Source organism: Colobus angolensis, unplaced genomic scaffold, assembly GCF_000951035.1.
Source record: "Colobus angolensis palliatus isolate OR3802 unplaced genomic scaffold, Cang.pa_1.0 Scaffold145, whole genome shotgun sequence".
Classification (NCBI taxonomy): domain Eukaryota; kingdom Metazoa; phylum Chordata; class Mammalia; order Primates; family Cercopithecidae; genus Colobus; species Colobus angolensis.
In genome coordinates, this window is record NW_012114544.1 from 7,201,147 (window position 1) to 7,218,318 (window position 17,172).

Sequence of the window (17,172 nt, forward strand, 5' to 3'; positions counted from 1 at the left end):
CTTCTCTATGACTTATTTCAAGTCATTTAAAATTTGTGCCTGTGGGTAATTTGGAACTAGTTAGCATGCAAGAAATTTCTATTCCCCCAGTTAAAGAACAATTTCATAGTTTCTTTTATCAGTATAGTTATCTTTATAATTATCTGCAATATTTAAAAGTGCCATTTTAATGACTTCCAATTGAATTGACTTTATTTTGATAATTTAACCTGTGGTTCACCCCAAACTTTATTCAAAACTTACACAATAATAAGTACTATGTTTTGCAACTGCTTTCTCACCATTTATTAACTTTGCTAAAATCTGCTCCAGCTCTACTACAATTTTTCTTCCCAATACAGTTACTCTCTTGGCATATTTTGACTCATTATCCAGCTATGCATATTATAAATGCTAAATAATTATGTGATGAAAAATGAATTAATGGGCATTTTTAAACTATGCAAAATTTCATTAATGTTGTCATTATTTATTCATTCATTTATGCACACACGCAGTTGTTGATACCTCCAAGCAAACTTTATTCTTTTCTTCCAATTTTTAAAAAATGTTTTAAATTAGTTATATTCTTTTTTAGCTACACCTACAGATTTTTACATGGGGAAGTAGAATTTAAACTAATTCAAGCTATTGAAATGCACCCAACTAGTGTGTTTGTGTAAAATATCATGGAGTGTTTCAGGACTTTGAGATTTTATACTTCTTTTGATTTGTTCTAAGAACTTATTTCATATCCTAAGGCAGAGTTAAATTGTTTCATATTTATTAACACTCTTAGAATTTTAATTACTACGCATTCTTCCCCATCTGCAATACCATCTTTCTTTTATTTACTAGTAACTTAATATGTTAGCTCTCATGTTTCATCTTTTTATAAAGCTAAGAGGTTTATATTTTCCTCTAGTTTAGTCACTTTTTTTTAATTTAATTCCCATGTAGGATTTATTTATTTGCATTTTAAAATTATGTTTTTGAGTTCACAAATAAATGGTTAAGTAAAATATTGTCATTTAAGGGCATATAGAGAAAACATAATCGATAAAAGTTAATTATACTTTTATTCAATATTTTATAACTCTTTAGCATGACTCTTCAACTGCTTTTCAAAGCAGTTTATCTCATGCATATTTAGGACTTCTTATAATTAACATTTAGCATATTAATATTATTTATATACCTCATTTTATATTACAGATAATTTTCATCCTCTTTCTTATTTTGTACATTGATGTAAAACTGTGTAAGTATTTGTCTATCATATGAGCTTAACAAAGTAAGACTATCAATTAAAATATAAATAGAATTATTCAATGAAAAGAAATACCTACTTGGGAATTTTTTCCTGCCTCATCATACTGAAGGTTTATGAGTCAAAATTTAAATATGTTAAGTTATAAAGATATTGTAAATAAGTCTGGAATCTACAAATTCAATTGCCTATAAATATCATTAAACATTATTCAATACTCAATGTGCCAGACATTTTTTGGGTGAGTCTTCATCATCTTCAATCCTTTTAATAGAAATTAGATAGTGTCATTTAGATAATATAGATTAGAAACTATTTCGAACTCTGAGATTCACTATTCAAGATTAAATAACATTACTGAATTAAGATTAAACTCAGCATAATGTGAGTCATTTTAATGTTTCCTGGAGTATAACAAAATATTTTAGGTTTGTATTGAGTTTCAATAACACTTCCTAGTCACTGTAAATTACCTTGACCTACTTCAATTTAGGTGAGGAGAGTGTAGGAAATTCAAAAACCTTGTCTTCCAAAACGAAATTACATACCAAAAACATAGATTAAAAACAAATTATAAACTAGGAATTTTGCAGATAAAAATCAGGATTTTATTTATGATTCTATAGTTTGTACCTTATATGGCATAATGTATATACATTATGTATGGTAATAGCAAGACACTTACCCATACCCTTTCTCTTAGAGATACAATTCTTTTGACTGTATGGATTGAAGAGACTATATTTGAAATTAACTTTGATAAAGTGTCTGTATATATGTACAATACAGCGTTAGTTTGAATTATCAAAGATAACTTCAAGTCATTCAACAAGGGATTGTAAATACATTTTATATGTTCTGGTTTCATGATTCAGTCATATGGATACACTCACATACATTTAAATCCCATATAGAATCATTACATTTTTAATCAGTTTAATTTTTAATTGTATCTATGGAACAAACTTTGATTATGTGCAACATAGGAGATAGGAATCAATGTATTTAACTAATGGCTACTTTATTATCAGAAGTTGTTAACATGACAGTATGGTGCTTGTTGAGAAACAGATACAAGATTCAATTCATTTTAGCATTTTAGTATATCCTTTTTTTTTTTTTTTTTGAGATGAAGCCTCGCTCTGTCACCCAGGCTGGAGTGCAGTGGTGTGATCTCGGCTCACTGCAACCTCCACCTCCCAGGTTCAAGGGATCTTCCTGCATCAGCCCCCCGAGTAGATGGGAACTACAGGCACACACCAGCACACCCGGCTAATTTTTTGTATTTTTAGTAGAGACGGGGTGTCATCCTGTTAGCCCAGATGGTCTCTATCTCCTGGTCTGGGCCTCCCAAAGTGCTGGGATTACAGGCACGAACCACCCCGCCCGGGGAGTCTATTTTTTTTTTTAAGGCACTGATTGTTAAGTTTACAGTGCTTAAGTATGGCAAAACAAACTATGACACTGTAGATGAAACAGGTTTCTGGTACTAGTGTTTATGTATTATGAGAAAGGCAGTATTTTTCACTGCTAGTTAAAATGTTGTAGTCAGTAGGAGGCTTTCCCCACCTTAAGATTGGCCTGAATCTTACACTAGATTCCAATATTACCTGTCTTTGATATTCATCATATATTTTACACAAACTAGAAAATTAGCTTTAGTTTATCACCAAGTGTTTTAAGGCTCATCTATATGTCAGTCACTATATTTGGGCTGAAAATTACCACTTTATTCCATAAAAAGGTATTTTAAAATGTCTTCATCAAATTTTTCAACTAAGTTTCTTTTAACAAGACATAAACATAGAAGTAACACTTAACTAAAATCAACATTAAGTAACACTTAACTAAAATCAACATTAAATATATATTTTCTGGATTAAATTCTGAATCACCTTGGATACAGAAATAGTCAAGATAGAGGAGCTCTCCTCTTCTAATAAAAGATATGGGTTTGTTTCTTAAAGTGTAAGACATAGTAGAAAGTTCTGAGTCAACAATGGCAACAGTAGACAAAATAGATATAATAAATTTGTCATGATGATATACACCTGATGGTGTATGTAAGCGTAAATGTTTCACAGGTAGATTTAATCCGAATGGTAGGAATAAGTCTATAGATATGAGAGTTAATGTTACAGCTTGGCAGTTGTCAGACATTGTATGCTTAGAAAATGTATAGGAAACTTGAGGCTGACCTGAAAAATTAGGATAAAATTCTTGTGTATTATTTTCACCATTAATAAGCCTAGCTATGATTCCAGAATTAACTGTCCTGTTAGTCACTGGTAGTACAGATTTTAGGTCTATTTTCTTTAGAAATGCACATCAGATGATTACATTAGAGGTCATGAAATAGCTTTATCCTGATTCTTTACTTACCTCAATCTTTTTTAAAAAAAAAAAAGGTAACAGAGGACAATATTACACAGAATCTAAAGAGTTCTCATAAGCAGTATTTTTAAATATTTTTAAAATGATGAATAATTTCAAGCATACAATGGTAGACAGAATAGTGTACTAAATCTTGCATGTTTTCCATCACTCAGCTTAAAGAATCAACTCTTGACCAAACTTGTTTCATCCAAACACTGATAAAACTGCTCCTTCATTCAGATGCTTCAAAGCAAATCCAGAAGGATTCTACCATTTAATCCATTAATGTTTACACTTTGCTTGTAAAAGATAAAGTTTTTAACATAATCACAAGAGCAATATTTCTTCTTAAAAATAAGTGTTTTTTACTATCATTGGTTATCTACTTATTATTTAAATTTCCATAATTTTCTCACATGTATTAATATTACTTATATTTCCAATTGATTTGATTCATGACTGAAATCAACTTTACAGGTAGCAGTTTTTTTTATTTTAAAAATTTTTAATCAAGGTATAATATGCATATAGAAAAGTACAAAAATCATAAATGTATAACTCAAGAAATTTTTACAAAATGAGTTCACCTATATAGTTACCAAAACATTGTCACATAATATGTCCAGTAGCCAAAATATTACTACTATAGTATGTCAAGAAATCCATTCTTTTGCCCACTTAGAGTTACTACCACCGAAAGCATTACTACTATCCTAGTCTCTAACTAAAAATTAGTTTTTCTGGGGTTTAAACTTATATAATTGGAGAAATAATGGAGTATGTTTGAGTTCCACTCAAATTTAATAGCCGTGATTTCCTTGATAATATAGGGAAAAAACATCTGCAGAGCCTAATATTTACCAGTGTGTGAGCAAAGAAGACAATTTAGTTAGTATTAATTATCCAAAGTCACATTGCCTCCTACCCTTAAACCTAGAAGTGATACATGCTTTCTTCATCATTTTGGAAGACATAGTGTTCTCCTTGGATATAATTTCTCTATCTTTTGAGTTCTCTTTATGGCTAGTCTATCAGAAATGCTTTATACTTGTCTTCATATCTTATTGACTGAAACGTAATCCTTTGTTAACTTAATGGCTTTATAGCAACAAATATTTAAATATATTAACTTGAATACTATCTAATAGCAAAAGAGTAGAAAAATTGAGATGTTTGTATTTCATTTTTCTTTGAACACAGATTAGAAGATTGTGACAAATTGTGGACTAGGATGCTTAAAGGAAATTTTAAATAGAGTAAAGAGATTAACATTTTAGTAAATGGCGTATCTGAAGAGAGTTTAAATGGCTCAAGGAATTGTGAATTGAGAGGAAAAGTAAAGAGGTGACATAATAAATGTTAAGTATTTAAACAAATGCTACACAGATAAGATGGTAATCAGTTAATCTGTCTTTATGGAGAGCAGAAAAGGGGAAATGGATCTATATAGCTTCTGTGAGATTTAAATTACACATTACAGGAAATATCCTAACCTTGACATTGGTTCTTGCTCCTGAGGGATATGGAAACATTTTACCTAGAAAGCTTTGTAAACTACATACATATGCATATGCCATCTGATTTGGTGAAATATCACATTCTAGCCCTGCATTGTATTTTCCCACAAAATGCCTTTCCTCATCTGCATCTGGCAAAGGGGGGAAAGGTTCAATTTACTTGAAGATGAAGAAGAGACAATTGAAAAAGCATTGGTTTCATTTCCCTCCCTTCCTGTTTCTCTGGGAATGACTGTATTTTTCTTTCTTTGGAATTTTTCAGAGGAAAAAATTTAGTTTCCTAAAGTATTTTTTTTTTTTCTCATCTCACATATTGAATTGCAATGGAGAATGAAACGTCCAGGAACAAAAATTAAGATATTGTAGTTTTAGAAAGAAATTTAGGGAGATGCATAGAGTATAAATGTTGAGTATGAAAATGTCAAATATGTACATATGTAATAAATACCATAGACTGTGTATATTAAAAAGTATGCATCGTAACTCGCAGGTTTAAAACTTCATATTGTATGTAATAATAGTTTACACATTAAGCTATTATTGTACAACAAAGTCAGTTGACTCTAGATGAAAAATATCTTAACCTTGTCTAATATGGAGTCTTCTCTTTACTACATTGGCTTATTTCTCTTATAATGAGAATTTTCACTTTTGGTGTCACATCATCCTCTATTGAAGTTTAAGGCAATCCATGGTGGCAGTTAGTATAGAACGGCTGACAATTAAATAAAAATGAAACACCCCTTATTAATCATTCAAAATCATAATTGCCTGCTACCCTTAAACCTAGAAGGAATACATGCTTTCTTCATCACTTTGGAAGATATAGCAAGCAGGTCTTATATGCCATATACAATTATTCTATCTGGAGTTGATGTTTGGAGATTAAATTATAATATAGCCTAACTTGGTAATGTGGAAGCATGAATTAGTCATACACTTCAGAAAAATAAAAGGAAAGAGAAAATAATCAAATGGAAAACTTATGCTGGCTTAATGTTAATACTAAATTTAGTAATGACAGAAGTAACTACCTACTGAATGTCCATTTTATAGGCATGAGTAAATGAAATAAGACAAAATACAGATATAACTTTTGTAAATTGTTACAAGGTGACAGTTCTCTTCTGTCAAGGATCACAGTAAGTCATGTGAAATAGGCTATAGTAAATAATTTTAGAATCATTTTATAAATATTTTTATTATTATATAAATGTACTTAATTTTATATAGGCAAAATGTCTGGTATTAGACAATGCAGAAATGCCTTTTTTGATGGATTGGAGTGAATTCTAACTTCTTAGAGCTTGAATTAAGCTAATGATTGAGGAAATCTGTAATTTTAAGTTATTTTATGGAGTGGTGTGAAGATAATTATTTCTCAAGTTATGACAACATAATATTAATGCCTATTGAAATTATTATAAAAATTAAACATTCAGGCTTATATTAGAATTATTTTTAGCAAATACTTAACATTGAATAATTTAATATTTGCCTCTCACAGTTAAAATTGAGCTTGAAATCTAGTAACATATTCCTTGATAATGTAAATCACTTTGTAGTAATTTTTATAGAAATTGTTTTCATAATGCTTATAAAAAGTGTGCTTATATATCCAATATAGAGAAAGATTACCTTTTTTTTTTTCAAGGAAACATCTAAAGTAGTTACAAAGGCACATTGTATTGTTTTGAAGTTAATTTTAAGTCTGTGTTCTTTTTTCTAATGTTTTAAGTTTCTTCTCCTTTAACTTACTTTCCTCTCTAATTTCAAAAGGACGTCAATTGGCCCTATTATTTTTAGTGGTATTATTTATTGTAAAGAAGCACCATAACAATTTAAAACTGTAAATAAACACTGTTTAGCCAGCTGCTTTAAGCAAGTCTTCCCAAGCTACTGACAAGAACAGTGTGACCCACATTCAAGAAAACTGATTGTTGGGCACAACTGTATTCCAAGCACAGTGGTCTTAAGTTTTGTTTGGCCTGGAACTAGATTATATAAATATTCTCATGGCCTGGAATATAGGAAAATGCTTATGTTTCATGAACTCATCACAGGCTGATATACGGAAATAAGATGAATATCTTAATTTAAAATACCAATATAATAGTCAAATATACTGAAATACTCTTAAGAGATCTCCACAGGAAAAATAAAAATAAATACTATCAGAACTCTGATTGATGATGTAAAGGGAGTTAGATCAACTTAATTGCTATTGACCACAAATAGCCCAATGCATCCTCGCTTGATGTTAAGTGATCTATACCTACTGCACAAATAAAAATATTCCAATCAGGTTTTCTCAGTGTGATATGCTCTGGGTCATCCTAGAAACATTGAAAAATGCAAAACATGAAAAAATGCAAAAGTATTTTGAATTATTGTATCCCCCTTCCCTTCCCTAAACCTCATGAAAATCAACAGTCTTCCTTTGAGATTTTTATCAATGAATAAACCAATCTTGGGCATATTGGATTACTCCTGAAAAGTTTTCAGCTTTAAAAAGTGCCTGAAGTACAACCTGCTCACCTGGTTGGATGTGGCATACTAATTAAATACATGCTTGAGACATACCCTGTTCTTACTGATTTCATAATAGTTTTTCCATAAGCATCACAAATTTTACCATTTTTATAGGTTGGAACTTTTAATTTTAGAAGATATCATTTTTTATTTTGCTCTCCAAGTATGCTTTTAATTCCTTTGAACTTATAGCATACTATGGAATTATGAGTGACCTTTATACATGTTCTCACATCAGAGAAGTAATGTGGTGAAGAGCACCAGTTATGGGATCAGTCAGCCAGGTTTCAACTACTGACCCAGCCAGCTACTGTGTGTGGGACCTCTCCAATTTCTTTAACCTTCCTATAATTCCTTTTCTGCATCTGTGACATAGTTCCTCTAAAGCTCATTTTGGAAATTAAATTATTTAACATGTTTAAAGCAGTGAGTGCCTGCCCAAAAGAAGCACTCATTAAGTGCTCAAGGCAACCATATATTCAGTTAAAACTGGAACAATGACATCAGTCTGAGTATGGACAAAATTACAATTCTGGGCTTAAATAGAACTAATTATGCCCTCTTTTACTCCCAGAGGAAAATCAGACTCCAAATATTCTTTTCACAATATATCACTATTTTACATCTGCAGTATATATATTCTTTCACATAATACATATTTTAAAAGTACAGTTTCCCTATTTTCCTGTTCCATCCAAGAAACCAATGGAACAGATATTATAGAACCAAATACATAATGCTCAGCAAAGGTTAAGCTTTATTTGTTTCATGTGTTAATCACAAAGCATGATTATAACTTTTAAAATTTCATATTCTCATTATTTTACTTAACTTGTATACTTACAATGAGTAAAGATACTTGGTTATGTACAACAGTGAAAATCATCTGAAGAATACAAGCAACAGATTTTTATTTCAGTATAGGAAGTAGCATATTATATTTGATAATTGTAGAAAAAGGATTTCTATTTGCTCAGGCAAAAAGAAATTAAATGATGAAAATCAATGTCCGTATAGAATTTGACTCATCTATGTTTAGAGAATTGCATTGGCACATTGGTGCAAATTCTAGCCTTATACAAGATATTGTTATCCTATTGTGTCCTGATAGCCCTGTGTAAAAGACATAGATGCCCTAAAATGCTCAAAGTAAGTGAAAGTCATCTGTTAGTATGGAAAACCATGTCTTTCTGTAACATATACCAAATATATATATATATATATCTATCACAGATCAGTATTTGAACACATAAAAGCCTAGAGATACTTTTGCCTCCTTTGTTCTTCACCAAAATATTATTATCTGGTAAACCTGATTCTCTCAATCAGCTTTCTATTTATATTTTTGTATCTTTGTCTTTCAATGTGATACAGAACTAACAAATAGTGTCACAAACTCCTTTGAAAAAACACCTAAGAAACCACCCAAACTTTAGTTTCAGCTTGTAGTTTATTCATTGGGCTCTCTATGTAATTCTCATGTTTTTTTGTTCTATGTGTTTCTGTCTTCTAACTTCTACATCAGTTTTGCATATATATCACTATTTTGCCCAAATAACGAGAGACCTAACAACTTTTAGTGCCCAATTTCATTTCAGAATCATTCTCACTTATGTTTATTTCTCATATGAAGAGAAAAAAATTCTCATTTTTTATACAGTGATAAAGCTTTTGCATTTAATATTGCTGTTTCTAGCCGTGGAAGAAATTAAATATTAAATAAATGTAATTGTTTTTTAATCTAATATGCTTGTGAATATAATTATTATAGTCACCTGCAATTAAGCATTTTCCCCTTATCAAAATGCACTAGTTTTCAACGAGTCTATGTTAAGTTTATCATCTCATTAACGGAGGAACATGATATATAATTTATTAGAATAAAATATCTTTGGTTATCTTTGGGAAAGACTCCTTACAGTGTAATCAAGGAAGAATGTGTAGAACTCACTTTGGGGCCACTATTCAAGCACTATCTGTGTGATTTTTAATGGATAGAGACCAAGGGCATTCTAGCAGCAGGAAAGTGCATGCACCAAAATGCTGAATTAGAGAGCAAATAATAAATATGGAGAAGTAAATCTTCTAATTTATCCAATCTATCAGATATATCCAGAGATATAGTGAAGGTTAACATTTAAATTTGCTTTGGATAGACCAAGACACGTTTTGAGTAATAATACCAATAGTAATAGTAGCTAACAGTCATTGAGACGGCACAAAAAGCCAGTGTCCTTTCTTTTTTTTAATTTTTTTTTTTCCGTTCTTGTTGCCCAGGCTAGAGTGCAATGGCATGCTCTTGGGTCACTGCAACCTCTGCCTCCCGGGTTCAAGTGATTCTCCTGCCACAGCCTCCCAAGTAGCTGGGATTACAGGCATGTGCAACCACAACTGGCTAATTTTGTATTTTTAATACAGATAAGGTTTCTCCATGTTGGTCAGGCTGGTCTCGAACTCCCGACCTCAGGTGATCAGCCTGCCTTGGCCTCCCAAAGTGCTGGGATTACAGGTATGAGCCACCCTGCCCAGCCTTTTTTTTTTTTTCTTTTTTTTTGATTAAAAATTTTAGAAGCAAAAAATAGATATGAGGAAAGATGAAAACTTAAAATATTGTTAAATTGAAATGTAGCAGGGGTTATTTTTGCATGGGACATATTTAATCAAATGTATGTTACTTTTAATCACTTAAAGTATGTTATTTGAAATGCTGTCATTCAAATTATCCATGTGTCTTTACTAATTCTGTGAGTTGCAGACCAGATCTTCCTAGGGTAAGGTTTACTTCCTAGGGTAAGAGACATCATAGAGAGACGTGAATGTCTCTCTATGAAAGAAGAAACCTAGAAGCAATTATTTATTTTAAAAAGTTTCAGTCTCACAGTTATAAAGTGAATTCAGTATTAGTCTGTGATCATTATGTGCCTTATTTTTTCTTCATTAAATGTTATGGAAAAAAATTCCTGTACTCTTCTATAGGTTCCTAGGTTTTATTGCTGTGGGAAATACCCGAGCCTTGAGACAGTGGCATGGAATCCCTTCTTTGAGCATCTCATTTCATCACTTTTTTCCTTTCACAGTCATCCTTAGAATTGAGTTGTCCACAAAGTATTCAGGCAGTCTTTGTGAGTGCAGTGTTTTGTTACATTTTGAAGATTTAGAGTAATGGAATGCAAACTACTTACAGATATGGAAAGTATTAACCCTGAGTTCTCCCACTGTGCTCTGTGAGAAAGCAGGCATTTACTTTGTATTCCTCAAATCCAGTCCTTTCTGACTAGCTTACCAAAAGCAATGAGGACTCCTCTCCTTTACTATCTAGCTACTAATATTAATTAATTAGACTATTTCTCCAAAACATTTGACTCATGTTCTCTTAACACATCTTTGAGGCTCTCTGTTGGAGCCACAGTAACGTCCATACTTATTCTAGTTTTTAAAGACTTTTATATTTAAGCTCTGCCTATATTTCTGTTTCACGTCATTTAATGATTGGTCAGTTTCTTCATGGATACTTTTTCTCAAGCCCTTGTGTGTTTAGACATTCTGTTCTTCTGGCATCCTCTCTTATCTGAAAACCCGCTTTTCTGTCCATTCATCTGCATGACCGTCTCTTACTCATCAATCAAGATTCAATTTATTTTACTTTTAATGAGAAGACTTCTCAGACACTGATACAGACACTCTAACTGTAACTTCTTATAGACTCTTATACGTAATTGCTATCTTTAGAATAGTTTGTGAAACAATGGTTGGTCCATTGGACTGTAAGTTCTTTTAGAGCTGAATCATGTGCTCCATGTAAAGGTTCCATGTTCCATAACTGTGTCTGGGATAAAGTAGACACCCAGAAATGCTTATAGATTACAGCAATGAATCAATAAATGAAATATTCTGAATGGAAATGAGGTGCAATTCTTTTTTCTTCAAGGTACTTGGTCTAGAACCCTACCCTGACTTAGATAAATAATGAAATTACAGTAGTCTCTGAATAACATTTAAAAAAGCAAACTAAAACAACAAAAATTCTTAACCATTTCCAGTCCTAAATAATCTCCACTTATTTTATCTTCTTTCAGATTTTCTTAATTTTCTGTTTTTATTCTGGCCTTATCTATACTAGGTCTTTTATTCTTTCTTCTGACATATCACTTTCTCTTTCACAAGTCCTTTAAGTTCATGTTTCACCATCACTCCCAGCTAATTTCACTAAGCTATTTCCTTTTCAATTGTCTGCCACGTATCATTTGCAAACATATACATAAACAGTAAGTAAATATAAAGTTATCTTAAATATAAACATAATGGGTGAGCCATTGTGGATATGTATAATATTTATGAACAGGAGGTTGTTGATAGTACTGGATACCTATGGCTGGAGGCGATTTATCTGACTTTTCCTCCAGGTTTCTGAAGTTTTTATGTAACAGTTTGTGTGTATATGACATTCTTACTTATCGTCATTATTGCATAAGTTATATCTGTTTTATGTCATTGTAGTAATGAATGGGTACATCAGATGCTGTTTTTTAAATATCATGTTGAAGAATTGTACTTTATGAGAACATTATTATGAGATATATAGGTAGTTTTGTACACTTCTGATAGTTTAATAATAATGCATATATATAAGTATACATTTTCAAAACTGTTTGACTAGAATTCTTTACTGGCCCCAACAAAGATTGATTAATTAAAATTTGAACTTTTATTTAAATTTATTGTAATACTTTGCATAGATAGTAAATATATAATGCAACATTTTTACTTTGCTATGTAATTAAATGTTTATAATAATTTACATGATCTCTAATTGAACACCAAGTTTAAAGTTTCCAAAAGTAACATAATGATTTAAGGATCTAAATCTTGGCATCTAACTAAAATGTGATTAAATGAATTTTAACCTTTAACAAGCATGATATTATCTTGTTTCAATAATTAAGCATTTTTGTGTTTTTTTTAAAGCCAAGTTTAATTCATTGCTTCTCAGTTTTTCAAATCTCTAATTATCTGATGACAGGTTAAATTGAAAGGAAGAAAAGGAGGTGGTTTAATGAGTTTCTAAAGTATAACTAAAACTAAAGTATGTACCCAGGCTTTCATTCTAGGATAGGCAATTAAAAATTATACCTATTATGCCAAGAAGAAATAATATTTATTTAATATGCTCTATCCATCTCACCAAAACAAAAATTTCACTCAAAAAATGGGGATAAAATTTAATCATAACACAAAGAAATAATTTAAATAACAGTTAAGATTATACACTATATGATAATTAGACAATTAATCATTAAAAATTTATATTCTACATAATTAGGTTTTTTTTATCTCTTTCTGAACTCACATGCCTTAATTTTAAATTATTTTGACACAAATATATAGAGAACTTATTATATGAACTAGTCCTATATTATAATTTAAAAACACAATGCAACATTTTTTTTTTGGCATTAGTGGTAAGTAGTGTCATCTGTGCTATCATGAAGTAGATGCCCTGAGGGCAGCATTGCCAGACTTAACAAATAAAATATACTTGGCACCCAAATATTCTATGGGACATACACCTACTAAAAATGATTCATTCATTGTTTATCTGAAATTCAAATGTTATTGGGCGCTCTGTATTTTTTCTGGCAACCCAACTCAAGGGGTTATCAGAACGTATAGTCTTAGTGCTTTAGTGTAGTATTGTTTTTTCTGCATCTCTTCTCTGTGGCCAGTTTTCAGTGTGTGAACCTTTTTAACTCCCTTCTTAGTCTGCTCTTCCTGCTTTTAACCTTCTATTTGCCTTGACATAGAAGTAACCAAATTATGTTAGGGGAAATCTGATCATCAAGTATGCAAATAGCCATACATTTACACACTGTTTCTAAGTTGTATGTGTTGTGTCTTCTTTGAATGTATCTTCGAATAGGCTTTAGAAATATTTACCAACCCAGAGCTTCCAATTGTTTACGTATCTTAAATCTGTTTGGTTGTGGGTAAATTAATTTGAAACTTTACCCTTTTTTAAGTAGGTTATTGATGGGTAATACATTAGCTACACAGCTATATATTTTTTAATGAAAGTCTTATTATTTACTTGTTTTTTTTTCTCATCTTACACTGTTGGAATTTATACTTGGTTTTCATATAAAAGATGAAATGGTGCACATCACAAGTAGTTGGAGTAAATATTGTGATACAATAGGTACAAATAGGCTTATACAAGCACAGCATTCCTGTAATTACAAGAATGACCAATCCCATTCAGCATTTTCATGTTTTCTGTTTTGAAAATCAGTGCTAATTTCAACTTCACAGGAAAGGTGCTAATTTAGTCTTCTTATAATGTTGTTTTGAAGGAAAACACTTGAAAAGTAAGTGCCTAAATATCACTAAATATTATCAGCTCTGCGTTTCTCAAAAAAAAAGAACTATGTATTTTTTTAAGTATGGATATTTTGTTGGAACTTCAGATACACACAATACTGATACAGTAACTTAAATGAAAGTATCCTTTGTTGTTATTAAAGTAAGATATAACTGAGGGAATTGTCTTCAAAATAAATTTTAAGGATACTTCATTGCTAATGTAAACAATGCTATTTTCAAATATTTCTAGAACAAATCCCAATTTCCATATTTTATTGGACTGTGATGAAGGATTCCAGAAAAATTGTCAGTGATATTATAAACATGCAGAGAAAGATATGTTATATTTACATTTCCTCAATATACACCAGTACAGGGTCAGCACATGTGAAAAATAACTCAGTCTCCAAACTTTACTTTGAGATACTAATTGGGCGATGGTGTTCTGTTTTTCGAATGGTATGGTGCCCAAAGCGGCTAGGTTAGGGTCATATCCTGTTATTTTTCTCCTGAGGGAAAATTTATTACGTTTCTAGAACATAATTTTTCACATTTTTAGAGAAACTTGAACTAAGTTCAAGAATATTTTACAAAATTCTATGCTAGTACATTGTCTTGGCTTCTTTTTTAAACAAATGTTTTAATATAAAAGTTTAATGTTTTTAGAGTTTCAAAAATAGATCTTTAGAATACTGACAATTCTTGTTTCTAAATGAAAAAGTTAAAAATGATTACTTGTGTTTTTAGATATCTTCCTCAAGTCAATTCAAATAATAATATTCAAACCATTTTGACTATAGGAGTTAATACACTATCACTAGTTTTTGTCATAGTTAAAAGCACTCTTCATCCATATAATTAATTAGAGGTATTATTAAATCTAACAAAACTGAGTTACTATAACTACATCTATTCTCTTAATAATATGAGAGTAGTTGACATAGTTGCACTAATCCACTGGGTAGATATTTCCTGGTGAAACAGTTGTAAATATACTATTGCCTTGTGAGAAGTTAGTTTTGATTTACACATACACATATATGCATGCATACACACACATACAGAAATTTCTAAGTGCCTGCTGATCTTCTATCTAGAAAAAAAAATTGATAATGTTTCAGTGGATTCACTTTGTCATACAAAGCTATGTGAGGGTAATTGTATACCATTATACTTGTGGAGTACACTTTTGGACAAATAAAAGCTCCTATTTTTAAAGCTGTTAAGTCCTTTGCATAGCAATGAAATTTGGTTTAAAAATAAACACTGATCAATACTAATTTCTGAAACTGTCTTGGTAATAAATTTAGGGCCTTTCACAGTATGTCAATTCTACTTGATTTGGAAGGTACCTCACAGATTATGAAATACATTTATTCATTGCACACACTCTGCTAGGTGAGAAAATTAGGATGGACCCATTTTTAACTTATAGCTTGAAGTGGTAAATAATATCTCCCACAATGGTAACATTAGAATTTTAGGAGAGATGGCCAACTATTTAAGGCTGCCAGAGTTGCTAGAACGAGAATGTCTATGATACAATTATTATGCTCAACATGCTTCTCTCTTCTATTTGAAATGATACATTTTATTCATCCATTGATGTATATTTCTATTTCACAAAACTGTGTTTGCCTATTTTCTTATTTTTAAATATCCCTGGATTTAAATTTTAATTTAATAACTATTCATTGCAAACTATGTTGTAAGTATTCAATATACATATAAACTAAAGTAAAAATAAATACCTGGCTTTACTATGTATTTCTTACATTGATGGTCTAAAGGATTGTTTCAGTCATTTATTTTACGAGATTTACTTTCTGAAAGATTAATCAGGTTTACATATAGTACATCTCCAAATTCCTGTTTTCCACCTATGTTCTACAATGTCTTATCTCTGTCAAAATAGAATAAAAAGGCATTAAAGCATTCTGTCTAGTGAAAGGAAAAAAACACATTTAGTGTAAGAGAGTATGAACCTTATGAATTAAAATTAAGAACGTAGTTTGGTGAGGCACAGTAGCTCATGCCTGTAATTCCAGGACTTTGGGAGACCCAGGTGAGGAGATCATTTGAGATCAGAAGACCAGCCTGGGCAACATGGTGAAACCCCGTCTCTACTAAAAATACAAAAATTAGCCTGGCGTGGTCGTGCGCACCCATAATCCCAGCTACTTAGTAGTCTGAGACAGAAGAATTGCCTGAACCCGGGAAGCTGAGGTTGCAGTGAGCCAGGATTGCACCACTGCATACCAGAGTAAGACTCTATCTCAAAAATAAATAAATAAATAAACCAAAGTAATCAAGATTTTTAAAAATATATATAATATATATTTAACGTATATATAGATCTATATATATATTTTTTTGTATATATATTTCCTCTCATTGGATTGCTTTGGTGCCTTTGTAGAGAATTGAATAACCATATAATGGTGGGTCTATGTCTGGGCTTGGTGTGCTGTTCTTTGGATGTATTTGTGTATCTTTACTCTCACAGTATATTGTCTTGATTATTATAGCTTTACTTTTACTATTATTTTGCTATTTTAAAAGATTACTTTTATTTTTAAATGTTACTATCAACATTCTAAAGTCTTCAGATTTCCACACACATGTGCAAATCCACTTGTCAATTCATAAACATAATTCTGCTGGAACTATAATTGGAATTGCGTTGATCTATAGATCAATTTAGTAAGAATGGACGTATTAACAATATTGAGTCTTTCCAAAATAAACCGATCACAGATACACAGACAAGCAGAACAGTGAGTTGACTTGTTAATTACTATTAATTCAGGGGATTGCTCATCCTTAAGCTGAAACAAGTAATGATAGTATAGTGACGAGGGAAAAAATTCCTTATTTTGCACACCACCTACCATCTGGCAAGTTTTTGTCTAATGTCTTCTAGGCTGATCCTGGAATTTGGGCCTGAACTTAGTGGTTTTGAGAGTCCATGCAATGTGCTTTAAAATTGATTCCTTTCCATAAATCTCAAACATGAGAAAAGATCAGCAAAATCCCAAGCAACTTTTAAAACAGCCTTAATAAATAAAAATATCAATTTCAATAACTCCCAGGCTGGAGTGCAGTGGCATGATCATAGTTCACTGTAGCCTTCAACTCCTC

The 17,172-nt window shown here is 31.1% G+C and overlaps 1 protein-coding gene across 2 annotated transcripts in view; it reads left to right on the forward strand.

The window, feature by feature from the left end:
- PCDH10 (protocadherin 10) overlaps positions 1-17,172 on the forward strand; it is a 40,846-nt gene that overhangs the window by 18,013 nt on the left and 5,661 nt on the right. The window contains exon 5 of one of the 2 annotated variants that reach the window (XM_011935620.1): positions 1,195-1,229. The exons of the other annotated variant lie outside the window; for it this stretch is intronic. Within the exon in view, the coding sequence (XP_011791010.1) occupies positions 1,195-1,229 (35 nt within the window). Of the gene's footprint in view, positions 1-1,194; positions 1,230-17,172 lie in introns of those variants that run through there. 2 annotated transcript variants of the gene reach the window in all.